Genomic DNA, 18,171 nt, shown 5'->3' on the forward strand with positions numbered 1-18,171 from the left:
GGAGCCACATGTTTTCTGGGCTCCCGCTCTGGGCCTGCACACACGCCCAGCCCTGCCAGCACAGCAGTCTCCCATGGGGTCACATTTCCCCATGGCCACCCTGGCCCCCAGCCAAACATCCCCTGTGCTCCACGCCCCTCCAGCACTGGCGTTCCTGCCCTCTCCACAAGCACACGCTGGGGGTCTTCCCTCTCCTCCTCCTCTCAGAAGCAGAGGGGTTTGTCAGGAGGTGTGTGACACCCACTGAGTGCTGCTGCTAAGGAGATGAGCAGAGAACTCTCAGTCCCTAGGCCAGGAGCAGAAAATGAAAGGTAATTCAAGAATCATTTAGTGGGAAAAATACCGGACAAGATATCACCGAACAAGTTTCTGTTACTAATCCCTAGCTAAACTCAAATTCCTTCAGATGAGCATAACAAAATAGTTTTACTGTGGGAAATTACCAGAGTTTAAATGTGCACCCCACATATTTGGCATTCATCTCCTCCAGAATTCCGCACGCAGGTAAGCCTCAGCAAAGAGGGAAACTGTGATTATCTGCATTTTTCTGCATTGCTGGGGCAGTGGAGAAGGGGAGTGGCAGCCACGGGTTGAAGGTTCTGAGTTTTCAGAACTAATTATGTTGAAAATGAAAATTGTCATAATTCCATAATAAAAAGGGCTTGCTTTGAATTTCTTTTTAATTTTTCCCACTTCCCTACAGGATAGTTTAGCAGACACAAGCCAGGAGAGCCAGTGACTGGAAGAGTAGTTGAGCACTTGCTCATTAAAAGAATTAACCCTACACATCTTTTACCAATCACCATCCTGCCAACTCCCATGGGAAGCTGCCCAACAAGACCATCACTCTCACTGACTGCCTACAGCTTCTCCTAAGATTTCATCATCTTTCTGTACATTCATGCTTCACCTAAAGTGCCCAGTATGGAAATGCTCCTCCAATCTTGCCTTCCCTCCTCCTTCCTCACTTGGAAAAGACTGGTCAGCCAACATTTTCTTCACAACAGGATGAAGAAAACCTGTGAGCCTGACTAATTGCAAGAAAAGACTCACACTAAAAGTACTGCTGAGAAAAAAACACATCTGAGTTTTTAGATTTTAAATGTGGGTGACTGAGAAAATGGGACTTCACTGGTGAAGGAAACTGGTAGTTAGAGGTCACTGATAACTAGGGGGCAAAGGGAGTAAAGTTCAGATATTGTCTGTCACTGGTACATAAAATGTTTCTATTAGACAGATTTCTGCATTAAACCATGGAGTGACAAGTGGTTTATGGACACTCAAACTTTAATCTTAGCAGAGACCATCAATTCAGTTAATCTGAAATCTTAACTCAGCACTTCCACATAAAAACAGAAATGAAAAATTGTTACTGGTAAATAGCACCATATGAATAATCTTTTCTTTTTCAATGGGCACAAGTACCAACTACAACAGAATGTCTAGAAACCTTAACCAGGTTCATGCCCCTTCACACTGGGCAGATGAGATGTGCAGCAGTTTGCTTAGACTGCTCACATGCTTTTAGCAAATTTCAGCAGACGGATGGAACAAATGCATGTGTGTGAAGTACAAAAGGCCATGTAGACAATCTACAGAAATCACAGTTAATTTTTTCTGTTGCCTTATGTTTACTGTAGTGATTTGTACTATGTATACATGGATTTCCAAAACATACCAACAAGGTCTCCAATTTCCAATACCTCCTTAAAGCTCCCTCCTCTTCAGGATCCATTCCATTTGTACATCTGAACCCCAAGATAATAATTTCCTTCTTTTCCAAGCTGACAAAATAATTGTTTCTCAGATATTAAATTCACTAACACAATGCAGACACATACAGAGAGAAAAAATATGCATTAAATGTTTTGCAAAGGGGCCAAAGAAGGGAGTTTCTGGCAATTACTCAGTATAAGGAGTAAGGTATATGGTGAATAGATTAGATAAAATTAGTAGTTGTCAACCCAGTACTCCCTGATGACAGAAATTACAGCTTTATCTCTCTCTTATCCATGCCTCCCACATATCATGTGCCTCATTAGGATCCTATGGACAGAAGACACAAGAAAAAGACAATCCTCAAGCAATCAGAAAAATCCATCAAAAAATAAGTGAAAAATCTCCTGCCAGATTTAGTAAAAATGATTTCACTTTGTTACAGGACCTAATTATGTACTATCCTAGACTATGACAGTATTTGAGGAATGGGAAAATCCATGCTGTAACCAGGTGTCTTGCCATGGTTAAAATGCCTCCTTGCCCTCACACATGTTCTTGCTTGTTGGAAAAACTAGCCATATAATAAAACCAAAACTTAAAGACAACTGGCAACTGACTCAGGGAAAGGACTGGGCAGTCAAGATCTAGCTATGTTAAATTTGGCTGTGTTTAGTCAGATGACACAGAAGTGTGAACTTTGAGAAGGCACTAGAAACACCTTTGCCAAATATTTACAGGACAAAGACGTTGCTTTTTAGGCTACAGGGTCTATACAGTACCTGGCACAATGATCTGTGACCACAGCACCCAAAGCCAGCAGCACCACGCTGGTTGTCCCAGCCATCTTTGTGGGAAAACTTGGTTGGATAAAGCTGCTTTTCCCAATTACCCACATTCCTCCAACTAAGTCCTTGTGCAGAGGTTTTTGTTTCAGTCACAAGAGCATGAGGAACAAATGACAAGGACCCTGAATGGCTGAACAGTAAGTCCAAAACAAGCCCAAGGGCCAGCATGTGATGACACCACATAGGTCATTTCCTTCTGCATAAAGAACCCTAAAGCTTAGGAAGCACTTAGCAGAATAGTGAAAATTATCAAAAATGTTTTCTATCAGATCACACCGAACAAGTTTCCAGCAGATTTAAGGAACGGTGCAAAACATTCCACACGATTTTGCTGGTTTGCATTACAAGGAGGAATGTAAGCACATCAATGCTTGAATTTGCCCAGTAAGAAAAAATCCTTCTGGTCCTCAAAATACCAGCTGACTTTGAAATTACGACGGACTGTGCCTTGACCACATTTGTAAAGGCAAAAGAGAACCAAATCACAGACACGATCTGTAGGGAAGTCTAGATACTGCCGACATAGGTTTTCCCACCGGTGTTTTGAGGCTAAGGCTGTAGGCACTGAACACACATAATTCATGAGCTGCGCTTCCACAGCCTCACAGGGCTTTCAAGGGCCTGTCACATTCTTCTCAAGTGGATCATTAAGGGTGGTGTACCTAAATGGATGGGTGGAGGAAATTTATCTGAACAGAAGATTAGAAGTGATTCAATTTTGGGAGATAACCCGACTTTTTGTCTAGGTAAGACAATAGCTCAACCATGTGAGTTTACACTGGCATGTGGGGCTACTCAGCAGTTTCACACACAGATTCTGTCGTGCAGATGTAAAAGAATAGCACTATAAAGCTTCTTTTTGTGAACCATAAAGGTATAATTCTGACATGAAGATGGCTGATGTAATCAACACTTTCATGAGATTAGGCTTAGAGGCAAACAAAGCTTTTTACAGTGGACTTTCTGAATTCCCCTTGACTGAAAAGAGTTCATCACTGACAACTGGTGGGACTGTGACAAAGATAAGAGGAGTGGAAATTCGTGCTCAGGTCGTTTTACAACACATCTTTTCTCTCTGTAGATCACACTGCAAGTAGCGGCAAAAGAGCCGGGAAGAAGAGGAATAGAGATGATGGTCTTCAGTACCAGCTACTTTCAGAAGAAGAAAACTACTTGAGCGGGAATCAGTGCTGAAACTTTCCATTCCAAAGCTTTAACTATTAGCAGGACTAAATTATTTGTGAGAAAGCACTGAGTTCATTCCACACCTTCTACAGAAATGCAAAGCAGAGTGTAGAAAAAATTTCCTACTTTTCTTTAAGTATTTCTGTGGTTGCCTGGATGAATGGAGGTGTCAGAATTGTAAGGGAAACCCTGACTGACCAGGAAAGGAAATAGTCTTATTGATGCAAATAGCAGAGACCGTGGTGCTTGTCATACTGGAGCTTTAAAAACAAAACTCGTGCCTTCCTCATTCTCTTTTTCACAGTCGCTTTTGTTATTTATTTTTAAATACCCTCCTGACTAACTGGCTTCCAGAAGAAGAGGGGTAAAAAATCGTAAAAGCAAAAACTGGGACAAAACCTCAGTATAGAAGGATAGCTAAGCCATCAATTTCTGTAGACCAAACCCTTAGGTCCAATTCACCCTGTGCTACTGCCAGCCACTTACATCATTCATAGCAGAAACTTTGACAGTCCAAACTGGTGCGTTCAAGACTTGCAGGAATGCTGCTTGTCCACAATATAGCCTAAAAGCTAAACACAAAATAATTTTAGCACCTGCGTAGCATTACTTAAAGGGAACAGCTCTTAACCAAGCAATACGCCATTTAAAGGTGCAAAGCTCAGCGTTTGCTACTCTAGAAGTTCTTACACAAAATTCTCTTGAATCCTGGAAAAAACTTGCTCGCTAGAAAGGTGCATGCTGTTCTAATATGTTCTAACATATATATATTTTCTATGTCAGCACAAACAGCCTCCATGTAAACACGCGGCCGGGAGGAGCATGAGTAACAACTCTGTTTCCATCAGAAGCCCTTTATCCTGCGTAAGAGGTCTGCACGCTAATAGATGTCCTAGGCTAATGCTAACTAGCTACAGCTGGCTCGCAGCTATAAAAAGCATTAATGAAAACATAAATACTGCCTTCTCCGCTTCCCTCAGCCCGGACGTCAGGGCTGCGCAAAGGCAGCGCTTTCCAAGAGCCGCTCCGTGTGAATGAACGCGCTGCTCCCAACCAGCCCGCTCCGGTTCCCCCGCTTGTTTACTGAACAGCGTGTGCAGGGATGCGCGGGGACAGACAGACAGACATACACACACACCACGTGTGCCCTCCCGCAACCCCAGCCCGGCCTTCCAGGGAACGCTGGGATAAAGGCAGGAAATGTCTGCTCACCCAGGGAGTGACCCACGGGCTGAACGCAGCTCCACTTTGCCATTTATCCCCGTGTTTCGCTGAAATGTCACTGTGCTGCGCTGCCACAGCTTCAGCTGCAATAAACCACACAGGCAGTGAGTGACATGCATGGAATTCAACAGCACTTTACAGCCGCGACTTCTGCGTGCTCTAAAAACTTACTGCAGTACTTATGTTTTTATTTTATTAGAACTAAATTGCAGGGGGGAAAAAAGGAAAGAGACAGGTTTATCCAGGACATATAGAGAAAAAGGAAAAAAAGCATGTATCTCTCCTCCGTGGAACTATGGGTTGCAAATTAAGCCAAAACATCAGTGTTACAACAACCAGCAATTTTTACCAATCCACGCTGAGCATACATAAAATCTTCATTATTATTTGACTGCTGAACTAAGGATTGCAAATTGAGACCAAAACATCAGGATAATGAAGTGCTACAACAATCAGCAATCCGTACCAATCCACATCATGCACACACAAAATCTTCATTATTATTTGAGCATTGGACTGTCTGTCTGCTCTGTTAAAAAGGTTTCATAATGAAATCCACCACCTGCTTCTATGCATTTCAGCAGGTGACCTCAGACAGAGACAAACCCTTCAGGTGTTTGCAGGCAGGCCAGGCATGTTGACTTGCTATCCAGTATGCTAACCACAAGCCTGAATCAATAAGTAAGAATCATACCTAGCTTTCATTTTTCCTTGTCATTTTTTATAATGGAAATCCTTCTATACACAAGGAACATCAGGAATTTTGGGGTTCTTAATCGAAAAAGTTGAGGAATACCCAAAAGTATATTTATCTTAAAAAAAAAATAAATCTTATTTCCAAATATCATGATTCTTCTTTCTCATGGTTTTGTTCAATGCATGACTTTTTAATTATTTCTGATTTGCATTATCCAAATAGCAACAGCAATCAGGCAGATCACCCCCAAATTCAGCAGGGATCAAACAAATCACAGAATGCAATTCATTTGTCTACTTGTCAACGCAGGAGTTTCCTAAATCTAGCATACAGAGGTTATCCTGTGAGGTGCAACCCTTGCAAGCATTCAAAAAGAAATTATCTGATTGCAATTCATTGATTTGCTGAATTTGCAACTCTAAACCAGACGTGACACCTCTTTTTGCTTTGAATTTTCCCCCTTCTCCTTGTACATATAAGCTGATTTCCAACTGATTTCTTAAAAATCCACAACCTTAGTACAGTCCCTTCCCACTTGCACTGCTGAAACATAAACAGCCTGAAAGACACTGATTTTCCTAACTGTTCATGCATCCACTTCAAATACCTGTTTTCTCAGGATGTTATTGCTACAATTCTCCCACAGACCCTGGCAGTCCAAATAAAAAAGGTGACTCAGATACACAGAAGCACCAAGGTATAGATGAGCTCCTGACCCAGATATTTTCAAGCATGACTAAACAGCCCAAGCTGCAGCAAGAAAGCTTTGGCAGTTTTCAGCTCCCTTGGAAAGGAAATATCCACTTAGCATTAAATTAAATAGAAATAAAGAAATTAAAAACACTTTTGGAAAGATTAGACACCGAGTGTCTTTGCTAACATTGTCTTCACTTCCCACTTACATTATGTTAATACAGCCAGTTAATTTATAGCTCCATATTGAAGATGTGACATAACTTGTTCCAATCAAATTAATTTCCTTGCACATTTTTCCTCATGTCAAACAGAATTTACAAATGTTGGCATTGGTTCAGAGGCAGTGGAAAATGCATAATCCCATTGTTATAGGACAAAGACAAGAACATCTGTAGTTGTCATGACTAGATCATATTTGAATTCAATAGTGGGGAAAGCTGCTGCCTCAGAGAGGAAATCCAGAGCTTCCAGCAGACCAGGTTACTCACAGCTCCATCCAACCTGCTTCTGAACACTTCCAGGGAGGAGTCACCCACATCATCTTTCTGGGCAACCTGTTTCAGTGTCTCAGCACCCTCACGGTAAAGAATTTTTTCCTAATATCTAATCTAAACCCAAGCTCCTTCATTTAGAGGTCATTCTCCCTTGTCCTATCACTGCATGTCCTTGTAAAAAGTCCCTGTGCAGCCTTTCTGCAAGGCCTCTTTATGTCCTGGAAGGCTGCTCTGAGTTCTTCCCTGGAGCTTTCTCTCCTCCAGGCTCCCCATCCCTCTCAGCCTGTCAATGTGAAACACCTCTGAAGTAGACTTTGCATTCACTCCTAGCCTCAGGCACATGCAAAGCATTCTGTCCCCACTGCAGTCAAACACACACCTCCAATCAAGCAGCTAAATCAGCATGTTACAACCCAATTTGAACAAATATCAGGCAGTATGTATCAGTTAAATAATCCATTTTTTTCTCAATGTAGGACTAAAACTAAAAAAGAACAAAATCTGTTTTAACTGCCAACCCACTGAAGCCCTTACCCTGTGAACTGAAATATGCAGTAAGGCCGTCCCAGGCCTTTGCTCATTACTTTTCCCATTTGAGGAGCATGATCCTCTCCAAACCCTGTGAAGTGCCCTTTAGTCAAAGAGGGAGTTGAAGCATTAACTGAAATGAGATTGAGGATCTCAGCCCAGCAGATCCCTACCCAGTGTGATGCTGCTGACTGCCTTTGGCTGTGAGAAATGGAACAAAACCAGCAGCCACCAGTCAGGACTGGCACATGAACATAAGAGAACCTTCTCACATTTGTAACTTACATACCAATTTTAAACCACAGTGCTTACTGAAAGAACTAATTGTCTTCTCTGAGGAGCTTTGTTTTATTTGCACTGTTTGCTGTACCTTCAACTTTTGCATTGTATAAAAGAAAGCGTAGAAGAGCTTAAAATATAGATGTCCAGGCCTATGTTTCAGCAATATTTTCCCTTTCAAAGTCTGTCTTAATTAATAGAGCATACCCTTGATTGCACAAAACTGTGTATTCCTGACTCCTTGATACTCAAGACCTCCTTTTTCCCAAAAGAGTATATTTGTAATACTTCTCCAAGGAGTAATGATCTGTTACATACAACAGAAGCTTTTACAAAGCTGATGATAGAAAGTTATTTCTAAGAATCTTCCATTTTGGAAAATTGCTATTACATGAAATCTGTGTTGATGTTTTTCTGCACATGCACTACCTCTGCAGATACTTAAGGCTGTGCATAAAAAGACTGCTTACTTGCCAAATGGCAAAGAAATTCTGTGCAATATTCAGGTGGTTAAATTTCTCTCCCAGCTGCTAGCTCACCTCCACCCAGGCATTTATAACATTTATCACTGCTCAAGGTTGATACCATGCCTTTGGGTACGATGGCAGAAAGAAAAACAAATTCCAGAGACATAATCTGACTTTTACAAATGTTTCTGAGAGCTTCAGCACAACTTCAACGCTTCCTCCAGGAAGTGGTATAGTCAGTGAAATGCAGAGGTGCAAAACACACATGGAAGATTTCTGCTCTCAATTCTATCAACCACGTAACTTTCAGACATACAAAAATTCAGGGGGAAGGTCAAAGCCGGGGGTAAGATTCCATACCTTTTATGTAGGCCATCTTACAATAATTCTTGAAAAATAACAGGTGCTGGAAAATTACTATTCTTGTTTGAAACCACCCAGTGTACAACAGCACATACTTTGACAGTTGCTCTAGGGCTGGCAAATTACATTTTCAAATTGTTTGCTTTTTTCTCCCTAGACTGGTCTCTACTGTAGGATAATGTACAGAAACCACATTACCCTTCCCATTCTCACCATTTAAACAGTCCCTCAAAACAACCAATTGGGTGCATACAGCCATGAAGCAAAGAGTAGTGGGAAATGAGGTGCAATAAAGCTTCCCCATCATCAGAGGTGGGAGGTGAAACTGTGTGGTTACAAGGTAAGTGGTGGGGAACACAGCTCCACATAATGATGCTTCTATAGTACTTACCTGTCTCTGTGCTACTCAGGTATTTCTGCAATTTCTCCATCATGGGGAATACATCAGTTAGTAGAACAACTCCTCCTTCTTGACCAAAAAAGAAAGGCTTGGAGTGTGTCTGACTGCCTTCTGTGAGTACATGGGTGCTTTACTGATCAGTCTAAGCACTTAAGTATGGAGGAAATAAAGCAACCAGTGTCTCCTTTTTGCCAAATGCATACTGCACACACAGTATACTTAGCCATCTAATAGTTGGTTTCTATTCCTGTCCATTTGCTTTCCAGGGAGACTGAATCCCTGTCACACTTGTGGTCTGTGCTGGCCATCGTCTTCTTGAGCCTCTTTTCTGCACCAGCACTTTTTACCACTGCCCTGACATATTTTAGAGCAACAGCAAATTGTTTAATTGCCTATTCCCGGCACGGGGATGAAAAACGTTGGTGTACATTGAGGGGTCCTTTTTTTTTCATTTGTACAGAGCATATCAGATAACAGTGCTTTCACCTTGCCCTTGGACAGAATAAGGTTATGTAAATATTTAGCACTGGAAAATAAACAGCAATGTCAAATTAACAAATTGTTGTACTACGGTGGCACTGGAAGTAGCCCAAGTTCCATCTAGTTGTCTGCAGCATCAGCAGGGAAAACAGCCTTTCAGGGCTCTCCAGACAACAGCCTGGGGAATCCACAGTGTTACTAACTGCATAAGGCAATTTAAAGTATTAGTTGGACAGAGTGATACTAAAGCTGTTTTTCCAACAGTCTTTTGTCCTTACTCTCTGTTTTGGTGGCTCCAGTTTGAGAATTACAAATAGATTAGGGTGGAGGCAAAAGGGAATAATCCAAGTGTCAGGGAGTCTTTACTGTGAATAAAAAAGAGAGAGAGAGACTTCAAAGCAGAAACCAGTTACTAGAGCTGGAACCACAGCTATTAGGAGAACTATTATAAGTCTGTCAAGTAGCAATTAGACTACTTTGCAAGAATATTAAGAGCAGTATCTTCACTTCGGAGAAGGATTTGAAAAGGGGAAAAATAGAGAAACCTTTTAGTTTATGGAGTACTTTCTACTGCATTTCAGTTACTTATTTCCTGTTTATTTTCCACTTGAAAAATCACATCCCAGAAACATAATGTAATTTTTTAAAACTTGCATTTATGACCATTCCATTTAAAATGTTTTGTTGAAAAAACACAAAAAACAAATGGAATGCTGTAAACAGATTTAAGTCAGCCACAAAAAACATTCTGACAGATGTTAGCATCTGTGAACACGGATCTTTCATGACAGTCCTTTCCAATCTGGGCTCTTTTCAAATAATACCTCCAGAGATTTTTATGTTGGTGTTGTTCATTTCATTATGTTTTATAAAACTTAAGGTATGTTTTCCACACCAGAGGGACAACCTTACAATGTATTAATCCATCTCCTTGGAGTGCTAGTTGCAGCATATGACACTCCATTTTAGTCGTGCATGTTGCCAGGCAGGTTAACCCATTGACTAGATTTGTGTTAAGATAAACAGCAAAGATCACTGGATGAAGAAAAAGAGGGGGGGAAAAAGGAAATCCAACTAAGAAATTAATTAGTTCTACAGGATTATCACTTGCCAATAAAACTGTTTTACAAAGAATTACATATGAACAGACTACTTGGAAACTTGCAACAACTTGCTAGACCACAATGAATTACAGCAACCGACTATCATGTTTCTTTGGGCCTGCTCAGAAAGAGAAATGTGATTTTCCTCACTTCTATTTCTTCCAGCCACTCAAACAAATCCTCATCTTTTCTAAATATTTTGCTCCCCAAGGGTCCTGCTTGCATGGTGGCAGACCTTTCCACTGCTCTGTGATCTGGCAAATGGAAAACAAAATAAAGAGCAAAACTGAAAGAACTGCAGATGAGTAGTGCAGAGATGCAGATCACACTAATTTTTAAAGTAAATGTATGGTCTTTCTTTTGTTCCTGGAATAGAAAGCTATAGCAGGTTTTGTTCAGGTAGGAAATGGGTCAAAACTTGCCGAGAGAAGTGAATGGAAAATTTGTCTAGTCACCCACAGATTTTAAAGTGTGGATGCACAGCTACAGCTAACATTGTTTTCTACCAGCAGTGGTTAGTTCTTCCTTCATGACAACACCCTTTTCTGTCCAGCTTCCTCACACAAATCCTCCGAGTGCTCTGACCAGTTTAACTGCCTAATAGTCCTAAAAGTGCATCTATTTCAGTGACACTGACAGCCACACACCCAGCCCTGTCCTTTAAGGCACAAAACTGACCAGCTCTATTTTTTACTAAACTCACGTGGCCTGCTCAAAACAAACAGATACTGGCAGGAGCAAAATCCAAATTATACACTGCTTTATCCCAGGAACACAAAGTACAAGGCCGGCTCAGTGAGTCAGACACCTCTGAGCCAGTGAGCTCCTCAGGTTGACAGGAGTCTCTTTGGGATCCTCATACTTGTAAGCCAGGACATTTTCAGAAAAGAATCAAAACAATTGGGTTTAGACAAACATGTGTTGTTGTGTCATTAACAAAAGTATCTCTCTGCCATCAGAGGGGAAAAGGCAGCAAAAAGTATGCCAGGAATGCTGGAAATGGGCAGTCAGTCACAGCGAGTCATATTTTCTTCTGGTTTTTTTTTTCCCCCAAGAAACTCCTTCAGCATGAAAAGTCCATTTGCAAGAGCAGTTAGTTACGGGGGAAAAGGCAAATATTTCAACAATAATACAGGGAATGTGGATCCAATTAATGCACAACAGAAGCCGGAGAACTCCTCAATCTCTGCAAAGATTTCTCAGCATCCTTGGAAAATGCTTTGAATACTTCAGCTGAGCCAACTTTGCCCCTTCAAACATATCCCTTTGTCTATCAGTAAAAAGCCATATTCCACACGTGTATTTATGAACAATAAATGCTAGATGCACATAGGCAGCCCTGTAGCTTCTATGTTCCACAAGCATTAGTTTTAATCAATTAAATTAATCCATTTCCTTACAATCAAAATAGAGATTTCTGCCACAATTTGATACTCTTACTAGAAACTGGATGCCTTGAACCAAATGCATCACTTCCCCTACTCCACGTTTAATTTCATGCTTCTTTTCAGCTTATTGTGGTGGTTTTCATGCTTCCCTGTGGCAGCAGTATCTAGGTTATTGTGGAGTGCTACAAAAGAAGATATGCAATAGGACAGCCTGTTTAAAATACGAATCAATTAGGGATTAATCTATCTTGATAGCTATTTAGAAATTTTTGTGTATGAAACAATGAGTAATCTAACTCATCTTGCCTCATAAAATACAAACCTTGTTTTCCTGGCAGTTTTACTTCACAGAAAGAAATTTAAAATGGAAAAAGTAAGTTTTCTTGTTACAAAAGAATAAGCCAACAGTTGGTTCAAAGGACTGCCAGAGGGCGTTGGACCCTTTTGCTCACTATCAGGTGACAGACACAGACATTTCTGGTAGAGGAGAAGTCTCATGTGGATGTTTATCAGCCATGGAAATAGCTGATAAAGCAGCAAGAGGTGTTTTTATTCCTCAGTCTGTAAAAGAAGTGTTAGTTCTCCTCTTTGCAAACGAGAAAGTGGGTTGGTTTTTTTGATTCAGGATCCAAAACGCAGTCTGATAGCTGTGAACAACAAACATGCTGTTTTCTGAGCTGAGACTTCTAAGAAATTTGAGGAACTTTCAAGAGACCAGTTTAACAACTGCACATGAGAATACCCAGCTACAGCATGCACACAGAAGCAACAAGCTCTCATTTTTTATTTTATTTCTATTTCATGTTTGACATAAGAAGTGCAACCTGAGATTTCTGTTTTCTTTCACCCCATTCCTGTGAAGGGTGTGGGCTCAGGCAGGTTAACTACCTCAAACTGTGAGACTGCAAGTTGAGTGTACTTTTGGTTAAGAGTTGGAAATGAAAAAATCAGGTTGAATAACAGTCTGTCAGGTGCCCTGACATTTGATCAAATGTAGCCTTCTGGAAAAAAATCTACACTGAGGAGTACTGCCCTCAAAGCCACATATTGATGTGGGCTGATAAAGTACTTCTCTTCTTACTTTTTAAAAAATATATATGTTTTATAAAGAATGAATTCAATACAAAGCAATGAGTCCAGACAACAAGATGTATCAATTACTTTTTTAAAAATAATGTTCAATGTAACTATTATATGTAAAAGAGCTCCTAAAAATGTCGGGGACCAGGCTGTTGATAATTACTTTCCTGTGGGTGATGATCAAGGTAGGAAAGAATAATCTTCCTAAGTTCCTTCTGGAGGAATTTTATCGATCAATGAGTGCTGTGAATTACCCAGAAGCTTACAAAGTCGCAAGAATTGAGAGGATTCTAGTCTTTCAAAAGCTCAAGAAGAAGGACCATTGAGGACACCACTATTCACCTGCAGGATGGCTTAGAGGAATTCAGATTACTCAAAACTTTGAAGAAACCTTTCAAAGCTTGTTGTAAATTACATCTGGAGAGCTCTCAACTAATTAAACTGTTAAACTAATTGCACATCTCCATTCAAGTCCCAAATTCTGCAGGAAGAAATGTTTGCTTTTGCACTGAAAGGCTGAACTTAGAACCTTAATACCAGCTTTTCCAATATAACTTACTTTAATGATCTTCCTGAGAGAAAAAAAAAATCAAATACATCTTACCTTTCAATATTTTAAACTAGTATGAACCAAAAGTTAGTGTAAAAGCAAAGGGAAAATGCAATAACAGACTCAGCTATCTCAGACCCAGGGTTGCTGAGAAAGACTGAAATCAGTCTTTGGTCTCAAACCTTGAGAATCCCAAAAGAAGAAGGAAAGAATTCAACAGTTCAGTATTGGTCAGAAAAAAAAAGTGTTTGCCATATCTTTTGTATTTAAGACAACAAGGTCCAATTCTTGATTCCCTCCACTGTAAACAGGACAGTGTTAGGATGCAAAGACTAAAATATAAGAGGCTAAAACAACTGGCTGAAAGCTGTGTGTTCCATGAGGTTTGCGTGTAACATTTCTGCACTGCTGGTTATGTTTTGACACCACAACACTTTTTACTGCAGAAGAATCTTAACTGCTGTGGCCTCCAGATTTCCAGAGGTCAACAGCATCTTTTTCCAGTGACTTCACAATGGAAGTATACACCTATGTTTCTCTAATAGCATCTGTGCAAAATCCTCATTGTAGAAAAGCCTTTCATTCCTGTGTCTATGTATTTTTTTGTGTTTCAAAAGACCACAAGCATAACTTACTAGCAGAGCATACTGCTAGTATGCTATGACTGAAATAGGCAAATGGGATGTAACAACAATTCTGTGAAACTCAAGGAACAGTATATGGTGTTCTCAATTAACTTCTCATTAATTCATTTTCAATCTTCCTGTCATCTGTGGATGACATAAACCATAGACAGACCCTTCCCTTCTCTGGGCAGGACTACTTCTGTGTCACACTATGCCTATTAAAGAACCACACCACGCCCAACAACAGCCCCATGCCTTCCTTGCTGAGTGTGCTCATTCCCCACAAGCTGACAACCAAGAATGACATTTCTGAACTCACTCCTCTTTGGTTTCTCATATATCACAGCCTCAACAAAAAAGTTCCCATGCATCTCATTACTCACCTAACGTTTGGTGGATCTGAATTCGTGACAGGTGCTGCACAAAGAGGCTTGTTTCCTGGAGTGTGGCTTCTGTACCCTTCTCTTGCAGGCAAACAGTACACCCTTTGGATAACAACTTGGACCTGCACTTCTCTCCATCCCACTGCTCCCTGGCTTTCCACCATTTCAAGCAGAGAATCATTAACAGCACTCGCTGCTAAGGGATGCCGTTTTGAATCACCGTTGTTATGGGTTTGTGGAGCACAAGGAACCTGGTGAAGGAAAACCCACTAAGAGAAACATTCCAGAGAAATGAAATTATGTAGAACTAGAGAGGAAAATGCCCTCATGAAAAATCAAGTTGCAAGTGCAAAATCAGTTTTGAAGTACTTGTTGCTCCTAAAATAACTTACAGACTAGTGGCCAGTTATTTGTTGTGTGTTTTCAACAAACACTCAAGAGAGCTGCACACAAGGTGTGCTCCTCTATTTAACTGGTGTTCTGGACTGAGCTAACACAGCCCCTGAGAGATGAAGGTGACACCAGCAGGAGAACAGAACTGATATTGATTCTTCCCCTTGAATGGAGTTTTATTTTGGTGTTCTGTTCCTCCTCTTAAAAAAAGGCTAAAATTCATCTTGAATGCTTCTGGACTTTTAAACAAAGTTGGAAATGAACAGGTGTCTAGTTTTATAGACTAATAAGCTAGTCCTCAGACTTAACATTTCAATGGAAAATATTTCAGTGTAAAAGAATTAGATTATTAATGAAAAATACAAAACTTTTAAAGCCAAAACTTTATTTTTCCACTACTTTCAAAACATATTTTATTAATTAAAACTTCCAAACTTGCAAAATAAATTTCATGAATACTACAGTTTGCCTTAATCCAAAAGAGAAATGTAATTCATCTTAATTTTAAAATAAATCTTTCTTGATAAAGATTGTATGCAAGCATAGATCAACATGGTCTATATATATAGGTCCCTTTACAGCATGAATCAAATTTCTGTTTTCACAATGAAACCTGTTTTTATAAATAGCTGTGTGTGAAGAAAGGTTTTCAGAGAATCACCGACTGTGCCATAAGTATTATACACCAATAAAGAAGGAGGATTTGCAGTATTTACAAGAAAATTGTGGTACGACACTGCTCTTTGTCTACCAAGTGGTTGCAATAAAACTTGTCTACCAAGTTCTAAATGAAGTGGTTTGTTTGTTAGGAGCCATGAGGGGAACAAGTAAATTGTTCTGGTTTTCAAATACCACCGTAGAAGCTTTTTACAAGTTAGAGTTGAAGCAAGAAATTCAATTAGGATTTATGTAACTTCTTAATTCCCAGGCCAATAATGGGAATTATATATAAAGCAAACACAAAATGTTGACACTCATGGTTCTTCAAACTTGAAGGACCAAACTTGTCAAATATTAAGAATCATTTAGGTAGCCAATATAAAGCTTTTACAAGAGCCTTGCTTTCAGAAAGTGCTGGCACACACTGTGAAGAAAACAAATCTCTTAAAATACCTTGGCTTGTACAACCACAGCTACAGAAATGTAGAGTCAGTAGTAATTTTAATACAAATAAAGTCAAAGTAGGAAAACAAACTGAAGGGGTGGGAATGGGGGGTGATGTTATCAATTGATGCTAAAGAAAGGATAGGATCTATAAGCAAATGAGTTAAGACATAGGAATAGGGAAAAGGAATATTTATTTTAAATAGTATCTTGAGTGAGTTAGAAGAAAACAGCTATTTTTTAGCTATTCAGCTATAAAGAATAAGAGAAAAATCAATGAAAAACCGAGTTATATTTGCTATTTAGCACAGTAGTGAGATTTCAGCAAAATAACCTCACAGCAGTTCAGCATTTGGATGGACCAAGAGCCTCCACTAAGAAAATATTATTAAAGTAAACACTGTATATTATTCAGCCTTGACTAAATGAAAGGGGAAATCAAACAGGTCAGTAATTTAGAATTTTTGTTTTTCTTATGATTTCCAAACATCTGCTCACTAACTTCTTACCAAGTGCTTAATTGTGAGCCAAATGGATCATACCTGATTATCTGAAGATTCCTGGTGTAACTTATCATCGACGTCATCAAGGCTGAAGGTTTGTGCCAAAGATATAATATTCTTCCTGATAAGCATCTTTGTAAGACCATATGTCTTCTCTCTGGCTTCTGAATGTTCACTGCGTAGCACCTTCTGACTAAAGTAGGTGTTCATGATAACAGGAACATCTGCATTTTGGAGAAGCAGTTTTTGCCTGGAAAAAACCAATTTAAGTGGCATCAAATCCATTACAAGTTAAATTACTGATAAGCACTGCTTTAAAATGTGTATTGCATTGCATTTCTCTCTCCCTTTTTCCATAGTTACCACTAAAACACTGCAGAGGTGTGTTATCCAATTTGCAAATTACCCACAGATAGATTTGGCTTGGAGCTGCCTCAGCTCAGGCATAGCCCTGGGCAATTGGAGACCCACTGCATCCAGGGACAAGTCACACCTGGAAGCCAGCTGAGCTGCCAAGCCCCACGAGCCCCATCTGGCTTCACACAAGTGCTCCTTGGTGTCTCCATGTTGTCAGCACAGAACCCAGAGCACCAGGACTCTCTGCACACAGTCAGTGAGGTAAAAGCCATGAATGAGACTATTAAACCTGCTCAATGTTAATTCAGACCACTGATCCGCTGGACCCAGCCTGGCCCTTGCAGGACATTCCCCTCTGGTGAGTGCTTCCCACCAACACAAATCCATTCTCATGCAGCTGGCAGCAAGATGCTCCTTCCTCCTCCATTTTTGTAAAAGCAAAATCCCATGTTTTTCTTACAATCCGCTGTATATTACCTTGCACGTGTGTTTGTCACTGTCATAAATGTGCCCTTCTAGATCCAGTTTTGGCTTCTAGTGCCAATGTAAATTCCCTAACAGCTCCACAAGCAGCAAATTCTTACCCACCAGATTAAGAGAATGTTTGCAGAATCTCTGAACACATAATAATTTCATGCCAAAGCACGTGCTGATGTTGGGTTTTTATGCTGGTATCACAATCGCACATTTAGAAGTACGCTTTTTATACTCACAGGACACACATCTAATGAAGTCAGCTAACAAAACCAACCAGTAATCTCATTTCCTACAGACCATCAAAACAGACCAAAATCCACTTGGTGACTGTATTTTTCTTCTATTAGATTTTTATCACCAAGGCATCAATCAATGCCTCCTGCCTCAGCAGCAAAGCCTTGCTGACCTGAATTCACAACTTCAGTCTCTGGACTGCTCAGCAGTTATATTATGGAGATGAAGCAAGTTTCCACATCTGTGACATTGTTTCTCAAAATATAACCATACAGAGTTAAAAAGGAAAATGAAACAATTAAACACTCAAATATAATTTTTTCTAATCTCAGTCCGTACAAGATCTTCACCATGGTCTGTTTTACAACAGAATCCTTCACTCTTTAAAGAGTGGATAGCTAAAGGGAGATTGATGTATTCATATTTTCAAAGGCATAGGAAGACATGCAGCAAGCTTTTAATATAATCTCTGTTATTTTATAATTAGGAAAATAAAGCAACAGCCAAGTGATCTGTTAAAAAAGGATACATTTAAATATAAATTATGAACAAGATGTGTTGCTTCTACTGTGAACACTCACAGAAGTTATTATTTG

The 18,171-nt window shown here is 39.9% G+C and overlaps 1 protein-coding gene across 1 annotated transcript in view; it reads right to left on the reverse strand.

Annotated features, from left to right (window-relative positions):
- SPIDR (scaffold protein involved in DNA repair) overlaps nucleotides 1-18,171 on the reverse strand; it is a 195,816-nt gene that overhangs the window by 51,954 nt on the left and 125,691 nt on the right. The window contains exons 9-10 of the mRNA XM_054284814.1: nucleotides 16,547-16,757; nucleotides 14,508-14,758 (exon numbers count right to left, since the gene is read on the reverse strand). Coding sequence (XP_054140789.1) covers nucleotides 14,508-14,758; nucleotides 16,547-16,757 — 462 coding nt within the window. The remainder of the gene's footprint in view (nucleotides 1-14,507; nucleotides 14,759-16,546; nucleotides 16,758-18,171) is intronic.

Source organism: Melozone crissalis, unplaced genomic scaffold (genome assembly GCF_028551555.1).
Source record: "Melozone crissalis strain CALT ecotype California unplaced genomic scaffold, PUWL_Pcris_2 ptg000042l_1, whole genome shotgun sequence".
Taxonomy (NCBI): Eukaryota; Metazoa; Chordata; class Aves; order Passeriformes; family Passerellidae; genus Melozone; species Melozone crissalis.